Genomic DNA, 18,385 nt, shown 5'->3' with positions numbered 1-18,385 from the left:
TTTTACATCTATGTTCATGAGAGTTTTTGGTCTGTATTTTTTTTTCTTGTAATTTCTTTGTTTGGTAATAGTATCAGGATAATGCTGGCTCACGGAATGAGTTGGGAAGTATTACCTTGTTATGGGCTGAATTGTGTCCTCTCAAATTTTATATATTGAAGCCCTGACACTACTAGTACCTAGGAATGTGACTATATTTGGAGATAAGGTCTTTAAAGAGGTAATTAAGTTAAAATGAGGTGATTAAGGTGGGCTGTAATCCAATGTAACTGGTGTCCTTATAAGAGGAAATTAGGACACAGACATGCACAGAGGAAAGACAATGTGAAGATACAGAGAGAAGATCACCTACAAGCCAAGGAGACAGGCCTCAGAAGAAACCCCTGCTAACGCTTTGATCTCAGACTTGTAGCCTCCAGAATTATGAGAAAATAAATGTCTGTTGTTTAAGCCACCTAGTCTGTGGTACTTTGTTGTAGAAGCTTTAGCAAATTAACACACACTTCGTCAATTTTCTGGAAGAGTTTGTGTAGTATTTTCATTACTTTTTTCTTAAATTTTTAATAGAATTCACCACTGCAGTCATCTAGGCCTGGGGTTTTCTTTGTGAGAAGTTAACTATTCAATTCAAATGGAATAAGAATTAAATTTCTTTAACAGACATAGGCTATTCAGGTTATCTATCTATTTCTTCTCAAATGAACTTTGGTAGTTGATGTCTTTTTTTTTTTTAAGATCTTATTTATTTATTTGACAGAGAGAGACACAGCAAGAGAGGGAACACAAGCAGGGGGAGTGAGAGAGGGAGAAGCAGGCTTCCCGCGGAGCAGGGAGCCCGATGTGGGGCTTGATCCCAGGACCTGGGATCATGACCTGAGCTGAAAGCAGACACTTAACGACTGAGCCACCCAGACGCCCCTGGTAGTTGATGTCTTTAAGAAACATCCTTTTCATATAAGTTGTAGAATTTATTGCCAAAATGTTGTTCATGTTATTCCCTTATGATTCTTTTAATATCTGTAGGATCTGTATTTATGTCAACTCTGTCATTCCTGATATTGGCAATTTGTGTCTTGTTTCTTCTTTGTCTAATCAGTCTGGCTACAGGATTATCAATTTTATTGATTTCTCAAAGAATGACCATCTGGTTTCACTGACTTTCTTTTTTCTTTTTCTGTTTTCTAATTCATTGATTTCTGCTCTAATCTTTTTAATTGTCTTTTTTGTTCGTTTTTTTTTTTAGTTTCTAAACAGTTTCTAATTAACATGTTAACATACATTACGTGGAACATAGTAACATCTGTTACATATGTATCATAGAAAAACTTTTTTTTTTTTTTGAGAGAGAGCAAGAGAGAGAAATGGAGAAGGGGTGGAGGGAGAGGAAGAGAATCTTAAGCAGGCTCCACGCCCAGCACAGAGCCCAACACAGGGCTTGATCTCACGACCCCGAGATCATGACCTGAGCTGAAATCAAGAGTTGGATGCTTAAACTACTGAGCCCCTGAAAACTTTTTCTAATGTAGGTGTTCAGTGCTATTAATCTCTCTTTAAGAGCTGCTTTAGATGCTCTTTTTGCTTTCACTTTTGATTCATTTTTTGACCCTCTTGGCCAGAGAACACACTTTACATGTCTTGAATCTTGTTACATTTATTGATACACGTTTTATGACCCCAAATATTGTCAGTTTTGGTAAGTGTTCTTTGTGTACTTGGAAAGAATTTATATCTTGTTGGTGGTGAAAATATTCTATGTCAATCTGGTCAAGTTGGTTGACGGTATTGTCCAAGTTCTCTATGTCTCTACTGATTTCCTGTCTATTTACTCTTTCAATTATTGAGAAAGGAGTACTTTTCCTACTATACTTGAGGCTTTGTCTCTTTCTCATTGATTCCATCAGTTTTTATTTCATGTATTTTGAAGCATAGGATGTTAATGTGAGAAACCCAGGAAAAGTTTTGGGGTAATTTAAGAAGACAAGTTATGGATAGGTAAATGATAAACCTCAGGATTGTTTTACTGGAGTTTAGGAAACATCTGGCCCTACAGGGTAGCTCTAACTAGAGTGATTTAATTTTAGATTTTGCAGCCCAGAGATTAATTGCTCCATCTAGGTTACAGTATCTATTTTAATCAAATTATAACACATCAGGATAAAGAACCAAAAGAAGTATCACAAATACTAGGTTGAATCATGTAAAGTTGTCTACATTTGCCTTTGACCCACAAAAATGGTAATTTCTCACAAAGCAAGGATCTTTGTTCATTATGGTATTATTCAGAATAGTGAAACATTAGGAAATATGTAGATGTTTTTCGTCATAGAATTTTTCAGAATAGTGAAAAAATGGGAGGTAAATCTAAATGTCACACAATAAATCATGCCATATCCCTATCATGGAATTAAAATGAATGTTTTGGGAGATTATTTAATAACTCAATCCCTTTATGTTCTTTATCCAGTTTTAGGAGGCTATGTTCTTTATCGAGTTTTAGGAGGTCATCTATATATGCTGGCAACTCCCAAATTTATATCTGAAGTCCAATTGCTCAAAAAATCCAGACTCAGACATTCAATTTCCTGTTCACCATTTCCACTTGGATATCTAATCAATATTTGAAATTTAATATGTCCAAACTTGAACTTCTGATCTGTCTCCAAAGCCTGTTCTCCCCCCATCCTTATTCATCTTGGTTAACAGAAATTCTGGCTTCATCCTTCTAGTTGTTCACGCCAAGATCCTTAGTCATTCCTGACTTTTCTTTTGTTCATCCCCCACATTCAATCCATCAGGAAGTTCTCTGCTTTAGTTTCAAAATATACCCAGTGCCCAACACTTTTCATCACCTTCATTGCTACCCCTGTGGTCTTCTTTCCCTTAGACTGCAAAAGCCTCCTAACCTTTTTAACTGCAGTTAATCAGTATTTTTTAAAGTTAATATTTTAAAGGGTAGTGATGAAAACTGTATAGATATATCTGGACCAAGTTCAAAGAGACATGGCAGACAATGCCTGCTCCAAAGCATTGCACCATAAAGTTTGGAGATACTTGCTCTATCGTCTCCGCTTTTCCTTCTGCATTTTCCTGCTCCCCTCCTTTGTTTCCTCTGTAACTGAGTATCAGGAACTGGGGCAGTTATCAGTTTATCACCTCTCAGCTCCAAATCTACCCTTTATTGCCTGTTCTGCAACGATGATGCTAGACCCTCTTGTAAACACTTTCCCTCTGCCAGCTGGCACCATGTTCACCTTTGTCAGGAGAATGCTCTGGAGAGGCAATGGAGGGAGCTTCCCTTCCTGGTTCTGCTGCGCTCCCTTCTGCAAGCTCCTACAGGACGCTCCTAGCTCTTGTGCTTGGCAGCTAACCTCGTATGGCATTCCCTTGGGTGGCTCTCCACTGAGTCTTACTGGTATAGCACCTCTCCATGGATGGCCTCCCAGCAAGTTCTGGGACATGGTACCTCCCCATGGATAGTTCCCTGGCACCTAAGGGTAGATTCACAAGTGCTACTGGTGTGGCATTTTAGTACTGATGGGCTATGGTTGTGCCCTAACAAAATTGGGCTCTCAGCCTGAGGGAGAGGGGGCACTTTAGGTTTGCCTGGCCTCGGGCCTAGGGTTAGTGGCTGCTCATATAGATGCTATTCTTGTGTTTTGTTTTGTGTTTTAATTCTTGTATTCTTCAGTTCTTTTTATTGCTTAGCAGCAAATCTCCCTTTGTTCTAATTTCTTGTTATAGTTTGTGATGGTTAAATGTTATGTATCAATCTGGCTCGGCCACGGTGGTCAGATATTTAATGAAACATTATTCTAAATGGTTCTGTGAAAATGTTTTTTGGATGAAATTACATTGGTGGCCTTCAAGTAAAGCAGATTACTCTTCATAATATGGGTGGGCCCCACCAAATCAGTTGAAGGCCTAAATAGAACACAGATTGACCTCCTCTGAACAAGAAAGAATTCTGCCAGCAGACTGCCTTTGGACTTGAACTACAATTCTTCCCTGGGTGTCCAGCCTGACAGCCTACCCTGTAGATTTTGGATTTACCAAGTCTCTACAATTGCATGAGCCAATTCCTTAAAATTTCTCTATGTACACACACACACACACACACACACCCTCTTGGTTCTGTTTCTAGAGAGAACTGTCATACATAGTTTTTTTACATTAAACCACCCCTTCTGGGGCACCTGGCTGCCTCAGCTGGTAGAAGATGCAACTCTTGATCTCAGGGTTCCTAGTTCAAACCCCACAGGGAGCACAGAGCTTACTTAAAAATAAATAAATAAATAAATAAATAAAATAAATCACCCCTCTTCAAATAGCTGTGTGGTTTCTGACTCTTGATTGGACGATGACAAATACACTACTGTTCTGCCCTGAATTCCTATCTGTATGTGCAAGTGTCTACTAAGCTTTTCTACTTGGATGTCTAACAGATATTACAAACTTAGGTCCAAAAGTAAGCTTTTTATTTTTTAACATTTATTTATTTATAGGGGTGCCTAGGTGGCTCATTTGGTTAAGCATCTGCCTTCAGCTCAGGTCATAATCCCAGGGTCCTGGGACTGAGCCTCGCATAGGGCTCCCTACTTGGCCTGAAGCCTGCTTCTCCCTCTCACACTCCCCCTGCTTGTGTTCCCTCTCTCACTGTGTCTCTGTCAAATAAATAAATGAAATCTTTTAATAAAAGATTCTATAGGGGCGTCTGGGTGGCTCAGTTGGTTAAGCAACTGCCTTCGGCTCAGGTCATGATCCTGGAGTCCCAGGATCGAGTCCCACATCGGGCTCCCTGCTCAGCAGGGAGTCTGCTTCTCTCTCTGACCCTCTTCCCTCTTGTGCTCTCTATCTCTCAATCTCTCTCTCTCAAATAAATAAATAAAATCTTTAAAAAAAAAAAAGATTCTATAATAACAAAGCAAAACAAAGTATCAACCCCACAGTTTTATTTGTAAAGAACAAATCATGAAAAGTCATATTTAAATGTACTTCAAAACCTGAAAAACCCATGTCAGTTTCTCTGATATGTATGTTAAAGTGCTTGATATCACAATACTCTTTAAATTTTATATTATGTTCAGATGAGGAAAAAAAATCCAGTTCTGATGCATTGTTAACAATACAAAGAAACACAATATAATTTAAATGCAGAAATGTTCATTGTTTAAAAAGATACACAGGGTACATTTATACATGGTTCAAGTGTAACACAGACGGTTTTTTTCTATGTTTAACACCCTCATTTGATTGACAACAGGAACTCCTTACCATACCTCTCTACTTTCAACAAGATTTGGTTTGGAATAGACTGGAGCCACACACAAATACATTCAGGAAACCAGATGAAGTGTGATTCTCTCCCACATAACCCAAGGATGCCCTGGGTTCCTTCAAATGAAGAGAAACTTTTTGATGTGTATTTTTTTCACTCTGGTGTCAACTGCTCAATGTGATACATTTCTGGAGCTAATCTCTATTCTGTCCTTGAGAGGATGATCAGCTCAAGGAAGATCTAGGAGGATGAGTTTCTTCTTGGACTGGATTCCTCTGATCACGTCATCAGCACCCTCTTCAAAAAAGCTTGGAAATCCAAGAGATTTAGAAATGTATTTTAATAGGAATAAGGGGCCTAGAAGTTTATTATTCATTTCTGTCTCCTTTTAAGCTAAATAAATAACAAATACTTATGTAAGGAACAAGGGCTTCCAAAGAAACTGATGACCTAGAAACAGCATTCACTTCATGAAAGTAGAGAGGAGTTCGAGACTCCATTCTCAATCAATGAAGGTGTGTTAATACTGAAATATAAATAGCTAAGGTTCAGACTGTCCTTTCAACATGGTGAAAAGGATAGTTTCTGTAAACCTCACAGAGAAAATACAAGTGAAAATCCACTGAAAAATCATAATTCTTAGCAGAAAGAAGATATTTCAATTAAGAGCTACACTCTCAATGCTGTCCAATAAATATTTCCCTCGGGATCTGAGGTCCTCGTCTGTTGCCTCATGTTTCAAAATATCTTAGAGGTGGGGCGCCTGGGTGGCTCAGTTGGTTAAGCGACTGCCTTCAGCTCAGGTCATGATCTCAGGGTCCTGGGATTGAGCCCCACATCGGGCTCCCTGCTCGGCGGGAAGCCTGCTTCTCCCTCTGACCCTCCCCCTGCTTGTGTTCCCTCTCTCACTGTCTCTGTCAATTAAATAAATAAATAAAATCTTAAAAAAAAATGCTTTGTTCTAAAAAAAAATCTTAGAGGTGTCAACATATACTACACATAGACCGTTAAGTATCGTCTCTACCTCTCTTTCACTTACATTTGCATACAATGGTGCTTTATTCCAAAAAAGGAAATACAAGCAATTCAGTTATTTCTCCTATATCATTCATGTAGTGGGACAGAAGTTCATGAAAATGATTTTTTAAAAAAAGACGTGTTAAAGTAAATACCACAGGGTTACAAAGGTTCAAAAATGTGGGAAACATTGAAAATAAATTTTAGAGGGAAATTGCAAACTTTTGCAGGTTTCAGGTTTCTTATATCAAATTCTTGCTCCCAGTGGGAAAGAGAAAGAGGAAGAACTTTTGTTCTCTGTAGGCCTATTTCACCCCAACTAGAATCCCACTTTATGCTACTCCACACCCCACATGGAGCCTCAGTCAGTTTTAAGGCACTAACGAGGCCCACCCAGGGCACTGCTTTTTGGGCTCACACATTGTCCCACCACTGTATCAGAAAGGATAAGATTCGGAGTTTCAGGACATCTGAAAAACACTTGGAAATCAGATGTTTCAAGAGGTAATATTTTTGGCAATTTCATTTTAAAACAATTCCCTCTCAAGCTATTATTATATGAAAATACTAATTGTGGTTCCGGGCATTACTTTTAATTTATTCTGAGGAAAAAAAGTCAATTACAAAATTGATTTTTACTTACTTTAACTCTGAGGTGTGATTATGAAGCAATATACTAATTAAAAAATTAATATAGCAAAAAGGATACCTCTAACTGGGTATGGTCCTTCCAAAAGTCAGCTATGGACACTTATTCTAAGGGGTCTGCCTCTGTCCTGCTCAAAATATTCTGGTATTGGCTTAGAGGCAGTTATAAGCCACATAAGAACTAGGTCTTATTTCTTTAGAATTGTTTGTGACCTCAAACTCTGCTTAAGCATCGTTTTTCATCAGCTTGGATCCTAAGGACTTTTTGTTTCCAAATATTAAATTTCTTCTAAAAGGCCAAGATTTACCATAACTGGCAACAGAAGAATGGGCTGTAGGCCATCTAAGCATCTTGCAAGGAGGTCCCCACAGGTTTGGAGCCCTGGCTGTTATCACTGGAATAACTATATGGGCTCCTCAGGTAACCAATTTAAAGGGTCCAGCATTCTAGAGGAGGTGTCAGTTCTGGTGTGATTATTTCTTTTGAAATCGGTCATTTCCACTGTAATGGTCATACTACACAAAGTGGGATAAAACTTTAGGTATAACTCTTTTTTGGGGGTACTTTTTAATGTAATAGCTTTATTCACAGGCCCCAAATCCAATTTTGCTCCTAGTTTTTGTAATGGATGTAATTCTTAACTACTTGAGAATAATTTGTTAAAATGAATGTTAATCCTTATAAATGATTTTTTTTAAAGATTTTATTTATTTATTTGAGAGAGAGAGAATGACAGATAGAGAGCATGAGAGGGAAGGGGTCAGAGGGAGAAGCAGACTCCCTGCTGAGCAGGGAGCCTGATGTGGGACTTGATCCCGGGACTCCAGGATCATGACCTGAGCCAAAGGCAGTCGCTTAACCAACTGAGCCACCCAGGCGCCCTCCTTATAAATGATTCTTATAAACGAATATTAACAGTGATTTCCTACCTGTTTAGGTATGGATAAAGATCCAGGGGTAGAAAGACTATGAACATGAATGCCTCCTCAGGGTGCCTGGGTGGCTCAGCGGTTAAGCGTCTGCCTTCGTTAAGTGTCTGCCTTCCATGTGGGTCATGATCCCAGGGTCCTGGGATTGAGCCCCACATTGGGCTCCCTGCTTGGCAGGAAGCCTGCTTCTCCCTCTCCCACTCCCCCCGCTTGTGTTCCCTCTCTCGCTGTGTCTCTCTGTCAAATAAATAAAATTTTTATAAAAAAAATATGAATGCCTCCTTGGAGCTCAGTCTCATGCAGCCTTGGTGTAATAAAAGACACGAGCTCTATACTCTGGTTACTGACCAGCCGTGGGGTAAGTATTTAGCCTCTCTGATCCTCAAGTGTTCCCATCTATAAAATGAGGACTTGATACTAGCATACTAATAACCTAAGTCATCTCTCAGCTGCCCAGAGTGTGCCAGAGCCATGGCCTTCTAAGAAAGGTACTAAGAATAATAAAACCCTGCACTGATCATTCTGTGCTGTCTGATCACTGCAACACAAGAACCTGTTAAATAGGGTCTGGATGCCTCCCATGATAGACTTTCCAGGTCCTTGGAAGAGCTACACCAATGCAGACAGCCCTTAGCCTCAGGCGAGCAAATCTCCAGGCTACCCAGGTCACCCAGAATCATCTTCTTAAAGCTCTTCCTTGGGCTTCTAAATGCTGCCTTCAACTCCCCCGGTGCTCCTGGATTAAGTCACTGGTTAAAAGGGGATGTGCCTTGGTGACCCCAGCTGAATATAGTGTTTGATAAAGGGAGTGAGGCACTTGTTTCATTAGTTTCTTCCTCCAGGAAATAAGTGGAACAATACTGTTGGCTAAGCCCAGGACCCTCAAGACTGTACAAGGGTCCTGAGAGGCCATGGCTTTGCTTCTCAGCCACAACTGGGAATAAACCCCGGGGCTCTGCTGAGGCAATTTCACCGCTAACAATGTGCAAATGCCTAATGAGTTACAGGACCTACCATAAACGAAGACTGAAGGTAACTGGCTAATCCCACATTTATTTAACTTCCTTATAAAATACCAAGCTGGAAAGCTACTCACAATGTTTGGTCTTTCAACACTGTTGCCTCCTGTACTGCTTCCATTTTTGTCAGTCTGTGCTGCCCTGGCTTTCACCTTCTCAGGGCCAGTTGTTTTATATTACCCTTTCTTAAAAAGGAACATAAAACTTGCCCTGAAACACCCAGAAAGGGTTCATTCTTGCTCTTTCCCTCTGTTATTTGCATTATCATGGTCAACAAATACTTTCACAAAAACATTCCAAGCTACACAGAGCCCTCCTCCTTCTTAGACATTCCTTCCATTTCCTGAGAGGGGGATGGGCACAGGAAGAGGGGAGGGGAGGGGTGAATGGAACCTAACAAAGACAGGGTTTGAGATTACCCTTGAGGTAAGGACTGCGGGGGGTCAGATGGCCAAATTATAAGTACAGAATCAAACTGCCATTTGCAGTTCTTATAACTATGAGACCAACACTCTGAAATTCACATCTCTTCAAAGTAGCTCACATAACAAGAATAAAAATGCCAAGAATGAAGTTAGTCTAGGCTAATCTTTCCAAAGTGTAAAGAAGTTATAATCCTACAATTTAACATACTTTTCAGGGCTTTGTGTGTTCTCTTTCCAGTTCAGCCAAGCTCCTGGGGTCCAGTATTTAAAATATTTGAATCATATCTTTATCTTGTGCCGACGGAAAAATTTTTCCAAAAGACTGGAAAAGTGACTCAATTCAAATGTATGAAACCATTTGTAACCTAAAAAAAAAATGTAAGTGAGGACTATCATGTACAGTAGGTAAAGCTGTTCACATTCACAATACAAAGGATCGGACACACCAGGATGGATGGCTATGATATAACAATGCATTCTGGGTTCCTTTGTGATACCTGGAGGGAAATAAAAGCCCCCAATGGGTTGCACTGTAATTACATGTTTACTGGCTTCTTCCTGGCTAGCACCACTCTTCCCCTCCCCAACTCCCAATGCGGTTAAGCTACTTATTTTAAGTCACAGGAATATTCAATCTAAGAAAAGTATCTTATTAGAGTAATATAATTTCTTAAAGAAGATAGCATATTTACACACATCTAACACATGAAAATACTCTATTTTATACTAAATTCCAGGTTCAAATGAACTACAATACAGCATTTTGCCTTGTCTGTAGTGTGAGGATTGTTCAAATTGGGGAATACGGTGTGTTGCCCCCGCACTGACTCACTCCCTTGTCAGACAAGTCCAAATCAGTCCCCATAGTTGGGGAAGGCTCAGGAACAAGGGGTCTGGACTGAGCGTTTCTAGCCACGTGGGTTACACATCCACTCCTTTGATGAGTGAGCCTTCCAAGACTATGGTGAAGTCCTGAATGGTCTGCAGAATGCGGATGAGAGAGTTGACAGTCATGCGGTCTCGCAGGAGGGCGCTCTCCTCGTACATTCGGGTAATGGCAGGACACTCGGCTAAGAGTGGGATCCACTGTGGGAGCAGGCGATCCCTACAGATTCAAAGAGAAAGAAGTCCTGAGCTCTGCTGACCTTGCTGCAGAACACCACACACGTGAGAGCTTTCAATGGGAAGGTGCGGGGCTGGACAGAGCAAAACCTAGTCAAGTTTGGAGGTCAGCAGAGAGGAGACCAAAGTCAAGAATTTGGCAATTGGCTGGTTAAAAAGATACATTAATGAGACAGTGTAAGCTAATGGGAAAACCCAAGAGATTGTAAAAGTAAGTCTGGACAAATTGGCCATAAGGACTTACCCACATTAAAGAGATTCTGTATTCTGATTTAACACTTTATTTTTTTAAAGATTTTATTTATTTGACAGAGAGAGCGAGAGAGCACAAGCAGGGGGAACAGGAGAGGGAGAGGGAGAAGTGGGGCTCGATCCTCATGACCTGAGCCGAAACCAGATGCTTAACCATCTGAGCCACCCAGGCGCCCCCGATTTGACACTTTAAAAAAAGAGGCAGAATGTCATTTTGTATCTCTTTTTTACAGGGGTATTACTCAGACATCTGTGGCAAGGCATGCCAAAGTATACTGACCCTTTGGGAAGAAAGACTACATTAAATAGTTGGGACTAACATTTTTAAAAGACTAACACAACATAACATCCATATCTTATATAAGGTAAGGAACAAAAAGCAGAAAAACATTAAGTAGATTTTATAAACCTACAGAGGGGGTGCAGTGGTCTAATTAATCAGAACAGTAAAGATATAAAAGAAGATAAGGATCACGTTCAAAAGGAATTTTATTTATTTATTTTTAAAAAGATTTTATTTATTTGACACGGAGAGAGAAAGCACAAGTAGGCCGAGCAGCAGGCAGAGAGAGAGGGAGAAGCAGGCTCTCCACTGAGCAGGGAGCTGGATGTGGGGCTCAATCCCAGGACCCCGGGATCATGACCTGAGCTGAAGGCAGCCGCTTAACCGACTGAGCCACCCAGGTGCCCCCAAAAGGAATTTTAGAAGCATAGCTGAAATTGGCCCCTCTTATTAAGAAATAAAGAACTTAGTTCTGTAAACCAGTTGTTTCAGGAGGACAACATCTCAACCTTCAGTGTGTCTTTTTTTTTTTTGAGAGAGAGAGAGAAAGCACAGGAGGGAGGGAGGGTCAGAGGGAGAAGGAGACTCCCCAGTGAGCAGAGAGCCTGATGGTAGGACTCGATCCTGGGACTCCAGGATCATGACCTGAGCCCAAGGCAGACGTTTAACTGACTGAGCCACCCAGGTGCCCAACCTTCAGTGTGTACTGATTAAACTCTGACATTAGTTATCTGTCATTAAGTACCTAAGATGTCCTTGCTGAGCATCCCTCTATATGCCTTTCTTTTTTTTTTTTTCGAAGTTTATTTTTTGTAGTAATCTCTACATCCAAAATGGGGCTCAAACCCTGAGATTAAGAGTCGCATGCTCTTCTGAGCCAGCCGGGCGCCCCACAATATGCCTTTCATGACAAGAGCAGCCATAACTAGGCCATCCTGAATCTTGTTGGGGAGCCAGGGCTGTAGAAAAAAACAAACACTGCACAGATAACTTAAAAAGAATCTTATTCTTGGGACGCCTGGGTGGCTCAGTCCACTGAGCGTCTGACTCTTGATTTTGGCTCAGGTCATGATCTCAGGGTTGGGAGATTGAGCCCTGCATTGGAATATACACTCAGCGGGGAGTCTGCTTGAGATTCTCTCTCTCCCTCGCCCTCTGCCCCTCCCCTGTACTTTCTCAAATAAATAAAGAAATCTTAAAAAAAAAAAATTATTCTAAAGGTCTACATGTTTCATTTCTTACAATTCTGATATGAGTTTTAAAATTAATGGATTGTACAGCTCCTATGTGTCATTTTCAAAAGATACAGGGGTAGGAAACTGTCTTAAAGAGAAGACTTTATATAGTTAAGAATTATTTATATAGAAAAAATTATATAGTATGAATTCTACAATGTTATTAAAGTACTGTGGTGGTATATTGTAAATATATGTATGTATATGTGCTGGTGTGTCAAATTCCCTAGCAAACTACCTACTACCTATCTGCCCACCTTTGGAGCCAGTGTGGTGTAATGGTTGAGAGCTGCGGCTCTCGAATGAGACTGGGTATGAATCTTGGCTCTGCCTCTTTCTAGATGTGTGGCCTTGGGAAAGCTGGTTAACTTAGCTATGCCTCAGCTCATTGTATAGATGGGAAAACAGCTGCTCCTTCATGTAGTGTAGCAGTGAAGTGACAGGAGCATTAAATGAAACAATGAATGTCATGTACTTAGCATAGTGCCAACACATAGCAAGTACCCAATAAACAGTAGTCTCCTAAGAAAACTAGGAATGAAAGAAGCCCAGGGCAGAGCTTTGGGAGGGGCATGATCTGGCATAACCCCTTCTGGACTCTTGTTCAACACGTAACAAATATAGGGAAAGTCAAGAGCTAGCTTTATACCGTGTTCCGAGGCAAACTAAAATCTGGAATTTGCCGTCCTTCCCAATGTTCCTGGGTGCAGTATTAATAGCATTTACATAGTGGCAGAAGGTTTTGCAGGATGATTTCTGAATAAGGACATCATCTTCATTGTCTAGAATCTGGTCAGTGGTTTCAAAATAAGCAACTGCTTTCTCTGGGGAAAGAAGTCAGAATCATATAACAATACACATTAATACTTCATGTACAGAAAGATTAATCACTTAGTTTATTCTGGAAACACTACTGATGCTTTGCATTATAGCCAGTTCAGAAACCAAAATCATTACTTTATCATTGGTTTCAAGATGAATTCCAGAGGTCCATGTTTCACAGTGGAACAGTATGCTTCCAGGAGTTTATTTTCTAATCTAGACTGCATTCCAGAAGGGTAAAAGTTTACTCTCTTTAGAATACCTTCAAGCAATGGAAATTGGCAAAAAAGAAAAAAATGGACTCCTCTGTCAAGACGAGAATCTTCTAGGAGTAACTAGCAAATATACAGTAGCCATTAGGATGGTGCCCTCTGTTCTGGTTACAGAATGGCTGGCTAACACTTTGTGACAAAATCTTGAAATAGAACTGATTCAGGAAATCTGAGGAAGGGATATGTATACTCATACCAGAAACAGGAGCAGTAAGATTCTAGGCATTCCAAAAGAAAAAAAAAATGCCTAGCTCTGTCAACCTTTTGTCTAAAAATTCTAAGTTGGATAAAATCAACTACTTCATCTAGACTATATTTCAAGACACAAAATGATTCAACACCCCTTTAAAAAAAACTGGGAATTCTAGAAGAACTGCATACCAAAATAAAGATTACAAAGCTTATTTAGCAAGCTGGAGCAGCATACTCCAACAGAACTTTCTGTGATGAATGAAATGTTCTATATCTGCAAGGTTCAATTTAGTAGCTCCTAGGTCAAGGCAGGTGTGACTAAGGAAGTGAATTTTAAATTTAATTTACATTAAATCAGTTTAAATTTAAATAGCCACATGTACCTAGTTGTTACCATACTGGACAGCATAAAGCTAGAGTAGTCCTTCTAAAACAGAAGTTACATTATGTCACTCACTCCTTGGCTCCAAGCCTTCCAAGGACTTCCTATTTCAATCATGATAAAGACCGAAGTTCTTCCAAAGGCCTAGATGGCCCTAAAGCACCTTGCTCTGGCAGTAAATAGCCCCCTTCCCCAATATCCTTAGTCTCTTGTCTCCCTCACTCTGCCCCAGTCACATTAGTCTTGCTATTCTACGAAAAGGCCAAGCACACTCCCAGCTTGGGGCCTCTCCCTGGCAGTTCTCTCAGCCCCCAGTGCTCTTCTCCCAGATTGTCACATGGCTTGACTCACTTCCTTAGAGTCTTTGCTCAAATGTCACCTTGTCCACAAAGTGTGTAACCGCCCCACTTAGAAGAGCACTCTCCACTCCATGTCCTGTCACACTGCTCTATTTTTTTCCACATCAAACATAGCTTTATAACATACTAGATGACATGCATACCTGTTATGTTTTTGTGTATTGTCTGGGTTCCTGTCCCCACCAGAATATAAGTTTGTCAACCACAGAAATTTTCATGTTTTACTTATCTCTTGATGTTTATCTTTCTTTTAGAGTAAGCTCTATGCCCAACGTGGGGCTTGAACTCATGACCCTGAGATCAAGAGTCCCATGCTCTGCCGACTGAGCCAGCCAGGTGTCCCTTGATGTATATCTTGAGTATCTAGAATAGTGTCTGGAATATTATGGACACTATAAATATTTGTTGAATGAATGAAAAGCAAAGATACTGCTAATTTGGTATTTATTTTAAAAAATGTACTCCCTTGTTACTAACCCTTATTTGCTTAAACTGCTGGGTCTTCGAGTTTTCTAAGAAACATTTCAGTGACCTTATAATAATATACACCCGCTTTAATTTACCTATGAAGTCCCAGATGAAGACATTCTTGTGAAAGATGCGGGCAGATTTGAACCCATGATGGAAGACTTGTTCAAGTGCCACAACCAGTCCATTTTCTCCACATAGCAACACTGTGAGGCTTCCTCTCTGTGGGGCAAAACACACAGTGCCAAAGGATGATCAGCCGCATCTATGTTTAACAAGATGCTAGAAGAAGAGGTGCTGAGGACGGCTATGAAGCATGTTTTTGTAGCTACTGAGAAAGCTTACCAATAAAAATTAACATACCCTCTACTGCCTTATATATCATGTATAAAAATGGCTTTAAAATCCTACAAAGTTTTATAGATCATCATACCTCTTTCTCAGGTTTGTGAAAATGTTTCACAATATTATTCACAGCTTCTCCAATTCCTTCTTGGATCTGTCCAGCATTGGGTTCTGAAAAAATAATGAACAGCAGCTGAATTCTCATGCAAGGTAATAAACTAAAGTACTATGGGGTATTACCTGTGTCCACCAGGCAGGGAACACTTCACCACAGCAGGCTGGCTTCTCAGGGGCCCTGTTGAAACTTGCCTCAGGCCAGTTCGGCCCAGTGGGAGGCATCTTGGCACAAAGGAAAAGAATCCAACAGACTCCTACATTCAAATTCCAACCTCACCACTTGCAATTTATAACTTTGGTTAGATGTCAAATTTCTTCTGAGTTTGAATTTCCTCAGCCTAAAATAGGGAAAATATACACCTCATGGGTCACTGGGAAAGGTGAATGAGATATTACAGGTGTAAATCACCTGGTATGGTACCTGTCACAAAGTGCTAGCAAGCCCCTGAATCTGAGGAGTGAGGTGGGAAAGACCCACAGCATCACTTGCAGGTACCCTCTTACCTACCTACCTCTGAGTCCCTTAGTGGGCACAGACCCAGGTTTGTGAAGCTCTAAATGGCTAACCTGAAATCTGTGTTTTTGCTATTGTGTTGAAAGAAAAGGGAAGATTCCTGGTACACTGCGGCACCCAAAGCCCAGAACTGCTTCCTTTTCTGGTACTCAGTCCATGTGGGCACTGCTTCATTTGCCACCCGCCCTCACCACCCCCCGCCCGCACATGCTTAGGCCCCGTTCTTGGGGGAGAGTGTGGTGGGCTGCCTGAATGGGATCTAAACTGCCTTTGCCTCCCAAACCCCAAGAACGGTTAAAAAAAAAAGATGGTAAACAGATTTTAGGGATAGAAGCGGGTAGGTAACGAGAAAAAATTAAATATTTGGTAATTTCTTGTGGTGATTAACTATTAAATTTAACTTACATGTCACACCATAAAGGACAAACTACACATTTTAGTGTTTAAGAATCTTTGAATTCATACTGCTGGACGATATCTTGCATAAAACATTCTTCAGGTAAAACTCAAGTTTTTCTATACCAATGCATAAAGATTGCTAAAATGGGAAACTCTAATGATTGAAGGACTGGTACTGTGGCCTCTTAGCTGCTAGTTACTTTTTCCTTGCTCTGAATATATTTTTTTGATTTTTATTTTTTAAAGTAATCTCTATGTACAACATGGGGCTCAAACTCATGACCCCAAGACCAAGAATCATATGCTCTACCGACTAAGCTGGCCAGGCACCCCTGAATATTTTCTTTTTTAAACACGAAGATCTTGGGGCACCTGGGTGGCTCAGTCAGTTAAGTGTCTGCCTTCAGCTCAGGTCGTAATCTCAGCATCCTGGGATCGAGCCCCATGAAGGGGTCCCGGCTCAGCAGAGCCTGTTTCTCCCTCTGCCTCTGCCTCTCTCCCTGCTCATGCTCTGTCTCAAACGAATAAATGAAATCTTTAAGGGTGCCTGGGTGGCTCAGTTGGTTGGGCGACTGCCTTTGGCTCGGGTCATGATCCTGGAGTCCCGGGATTGAGTCCCACATCGGGCTCCCTGTTCAGCGGGGAGTCTGCTTCTCCCTCTGACCCTCCCCCTCTCGTGCTCTCTCTCTCAAATAAATCTTAAAAAAAAAAAACAAACATGAAGATCTATTTTGAAAACTTTTATTCATTCTAAAATAGCATTGTACTAATGAGTTTGCTTTTTTTTTTTAAGATTTTATTTATTTATTTGACAGAGAGACACACAGTGAGAGAGGGAACACAAGCAGGGGGAGTGGGAGAGGGAGAAACAGGCTTCCTGCTGAGCAGGGAGCCCAATGCGGGGCTTGATCCCAGGCCCCCGGGATCATGACCTGAGCCGAAGGCAGACGCTTAACGACTGAGCCACCCAGGCGCCCCATTACTTTTAAAGATTTTATTTATTTATTTGACAGAGTGAGACACAGCGAGAGAGGGAACACAAGCAGGGGGAGTGGGAGAGGGAGAAGCAGGCTTCCTGCGGAGCAGGGAGCCCAATGTGGGGCTCGATGTGGGGCTCAATCCCAGGACCCTGACCCGAGTGGAAGGCAGATGCTTAACGACTGAGCCACCCAGGCGGCCATAAAGATTTTATTTTTTTAAGTAATCTCTACACCCAATGTGGGGCTTGAACTTACAACGCTGAGATCAAGATCTCATGCTGTACCAAGTGAGCCAGCCAGGAGCCTCTAATCAGAAGTATTTTAAAACTGATTTAAAACTTTTAGTTCTCTAAATATCACCTTGCACACACTGTGAGAAAATGCCAGTTACCCATCTCTGAATCTCAGGTTATTTAAAATTTTCTACTTATTGATTAAGAAAAGAAAATATGACCAAAAGTGGGGGGGTTAGGCCTCTTAAAACAGTAATATCCCACTAAACTGGGACTGTTTTAGAAGTTGTAATAATTTGGATGGATTGGACTGAAATCTTTTAAGTCAGTTTTTTTTTTTTAAGATTTTTACTTTTTTATTTGACAGACACAGAGAGAGTGAGAGGGAACACAAGCAGGGGGAGTGGCAGAGGGAGAAGCAGGCTTCCCGCGGAGCAGGGAGCCTGATGCAGGGCTTGATCCCAGGACCCTGGGATTATGACCTGAGCCGAAGGCAGATGCTTAACGACTGAGCCACCCAGGCGCCCCCTTAAGTCAGTCTTTTAAATCAATTTAGGATTACATACAATAAATTCACCAATTTTAAGTGTGCAATTTAAGGAGCTTTGACACATGTATCATGCAACCACCACAGTCATGATGTAGAAAATTTCTATCAACCCAAAAAGTTCCCCTGTGCTCCTTTTTCAGTCAATCCCCTTCCCTAGCTCTCAACTCCTGGCAACTGATGCTCTGATTTCTATCATTATTATACTGCCTTTTCTAGAATTCAGTATAAATGGAATCATACAGCACCTAGTCTTTTGTGTCTGTTCTCTTTTACTTAGCATTATGCTTCTGAGATTCACCCACATTGTTAGATACATCAATAGTTTGTTCATTTTTATATATTGCTGAGTAGTATGCCACTGAATAGATATAGCACGTTCTGCTTCTCCAATCACCAGCTGGTGGATATTGGATTATTTCCATTTTGACTATTATGAATAGAGGTCCTATGAACATGGGACTGCAAGTCTTCCTGTAGCTACATGTATTCATTTCTCATGAGTAAATACTGAGGAGTGGGATTCTGTGTCAAGTGTGTGCTAAACAT

General features: G+C 40.8%; 1 protein-coding gene across 4 annotated transcripts in view; it reads right to left on the bottom strand.

Moving 5' to 3' along the window:
* Positions 1–4,929: 4,929 nt before the first annotated feature.
* The window catches only part of DENND5B (DENN domain containing 5B), a 188,846-nt gene continuing 175,390 nt past the window's right edge, over positions 4,930–18,385 (bottom strand). For 3 of the 4 annotated variants that reach the window (XM_027595521.2, XM_027595522.2, XM_027595523.2), the window contains 4 exons: positions 15,135–15,217; positions 14,797–14,923; positions 12,856–13,030; positions 4,930–10,419 (listed from right to left, as the gene is read on the bottom strand). In XM_027595521.2, coding sequence (XP_027451322.2) covers positions 10,236–10,419; positions 12,856–13,030; positions 14,797–14,923; positions 15,135–15,217 — 569 coding nt within the window. In that variant the 3' untranslated portion in view covers positions 4,930–10,235. The remainder of the gene's footprint in view (positions 10,420–12,855; positions 13,031–14,796; positions 14,924–15,134; positions 15,218–18,385) is intronic. The other variant, XR_003520148.2, reaches the window with a different exon arrangement.

This window comes from Zalophus californianus, chromosome 9, assembly GCF_009762305.2.
Source record: "Zalophus californianus isolate mZalCal1 chromosome 9, mZalCal1.pri.v2, whole genome shotgun sequence".
Classification (NCBI taxonomy): domain Eukaryota; kingdom Metazoa; phylum Chordata; class Mammalia; order Carnivora; family Otariidae; genus Zalophus; species Zalophus californianus.
This window is presented reverse-complemented; position numbering and strand designations above follow the sequence as displayed.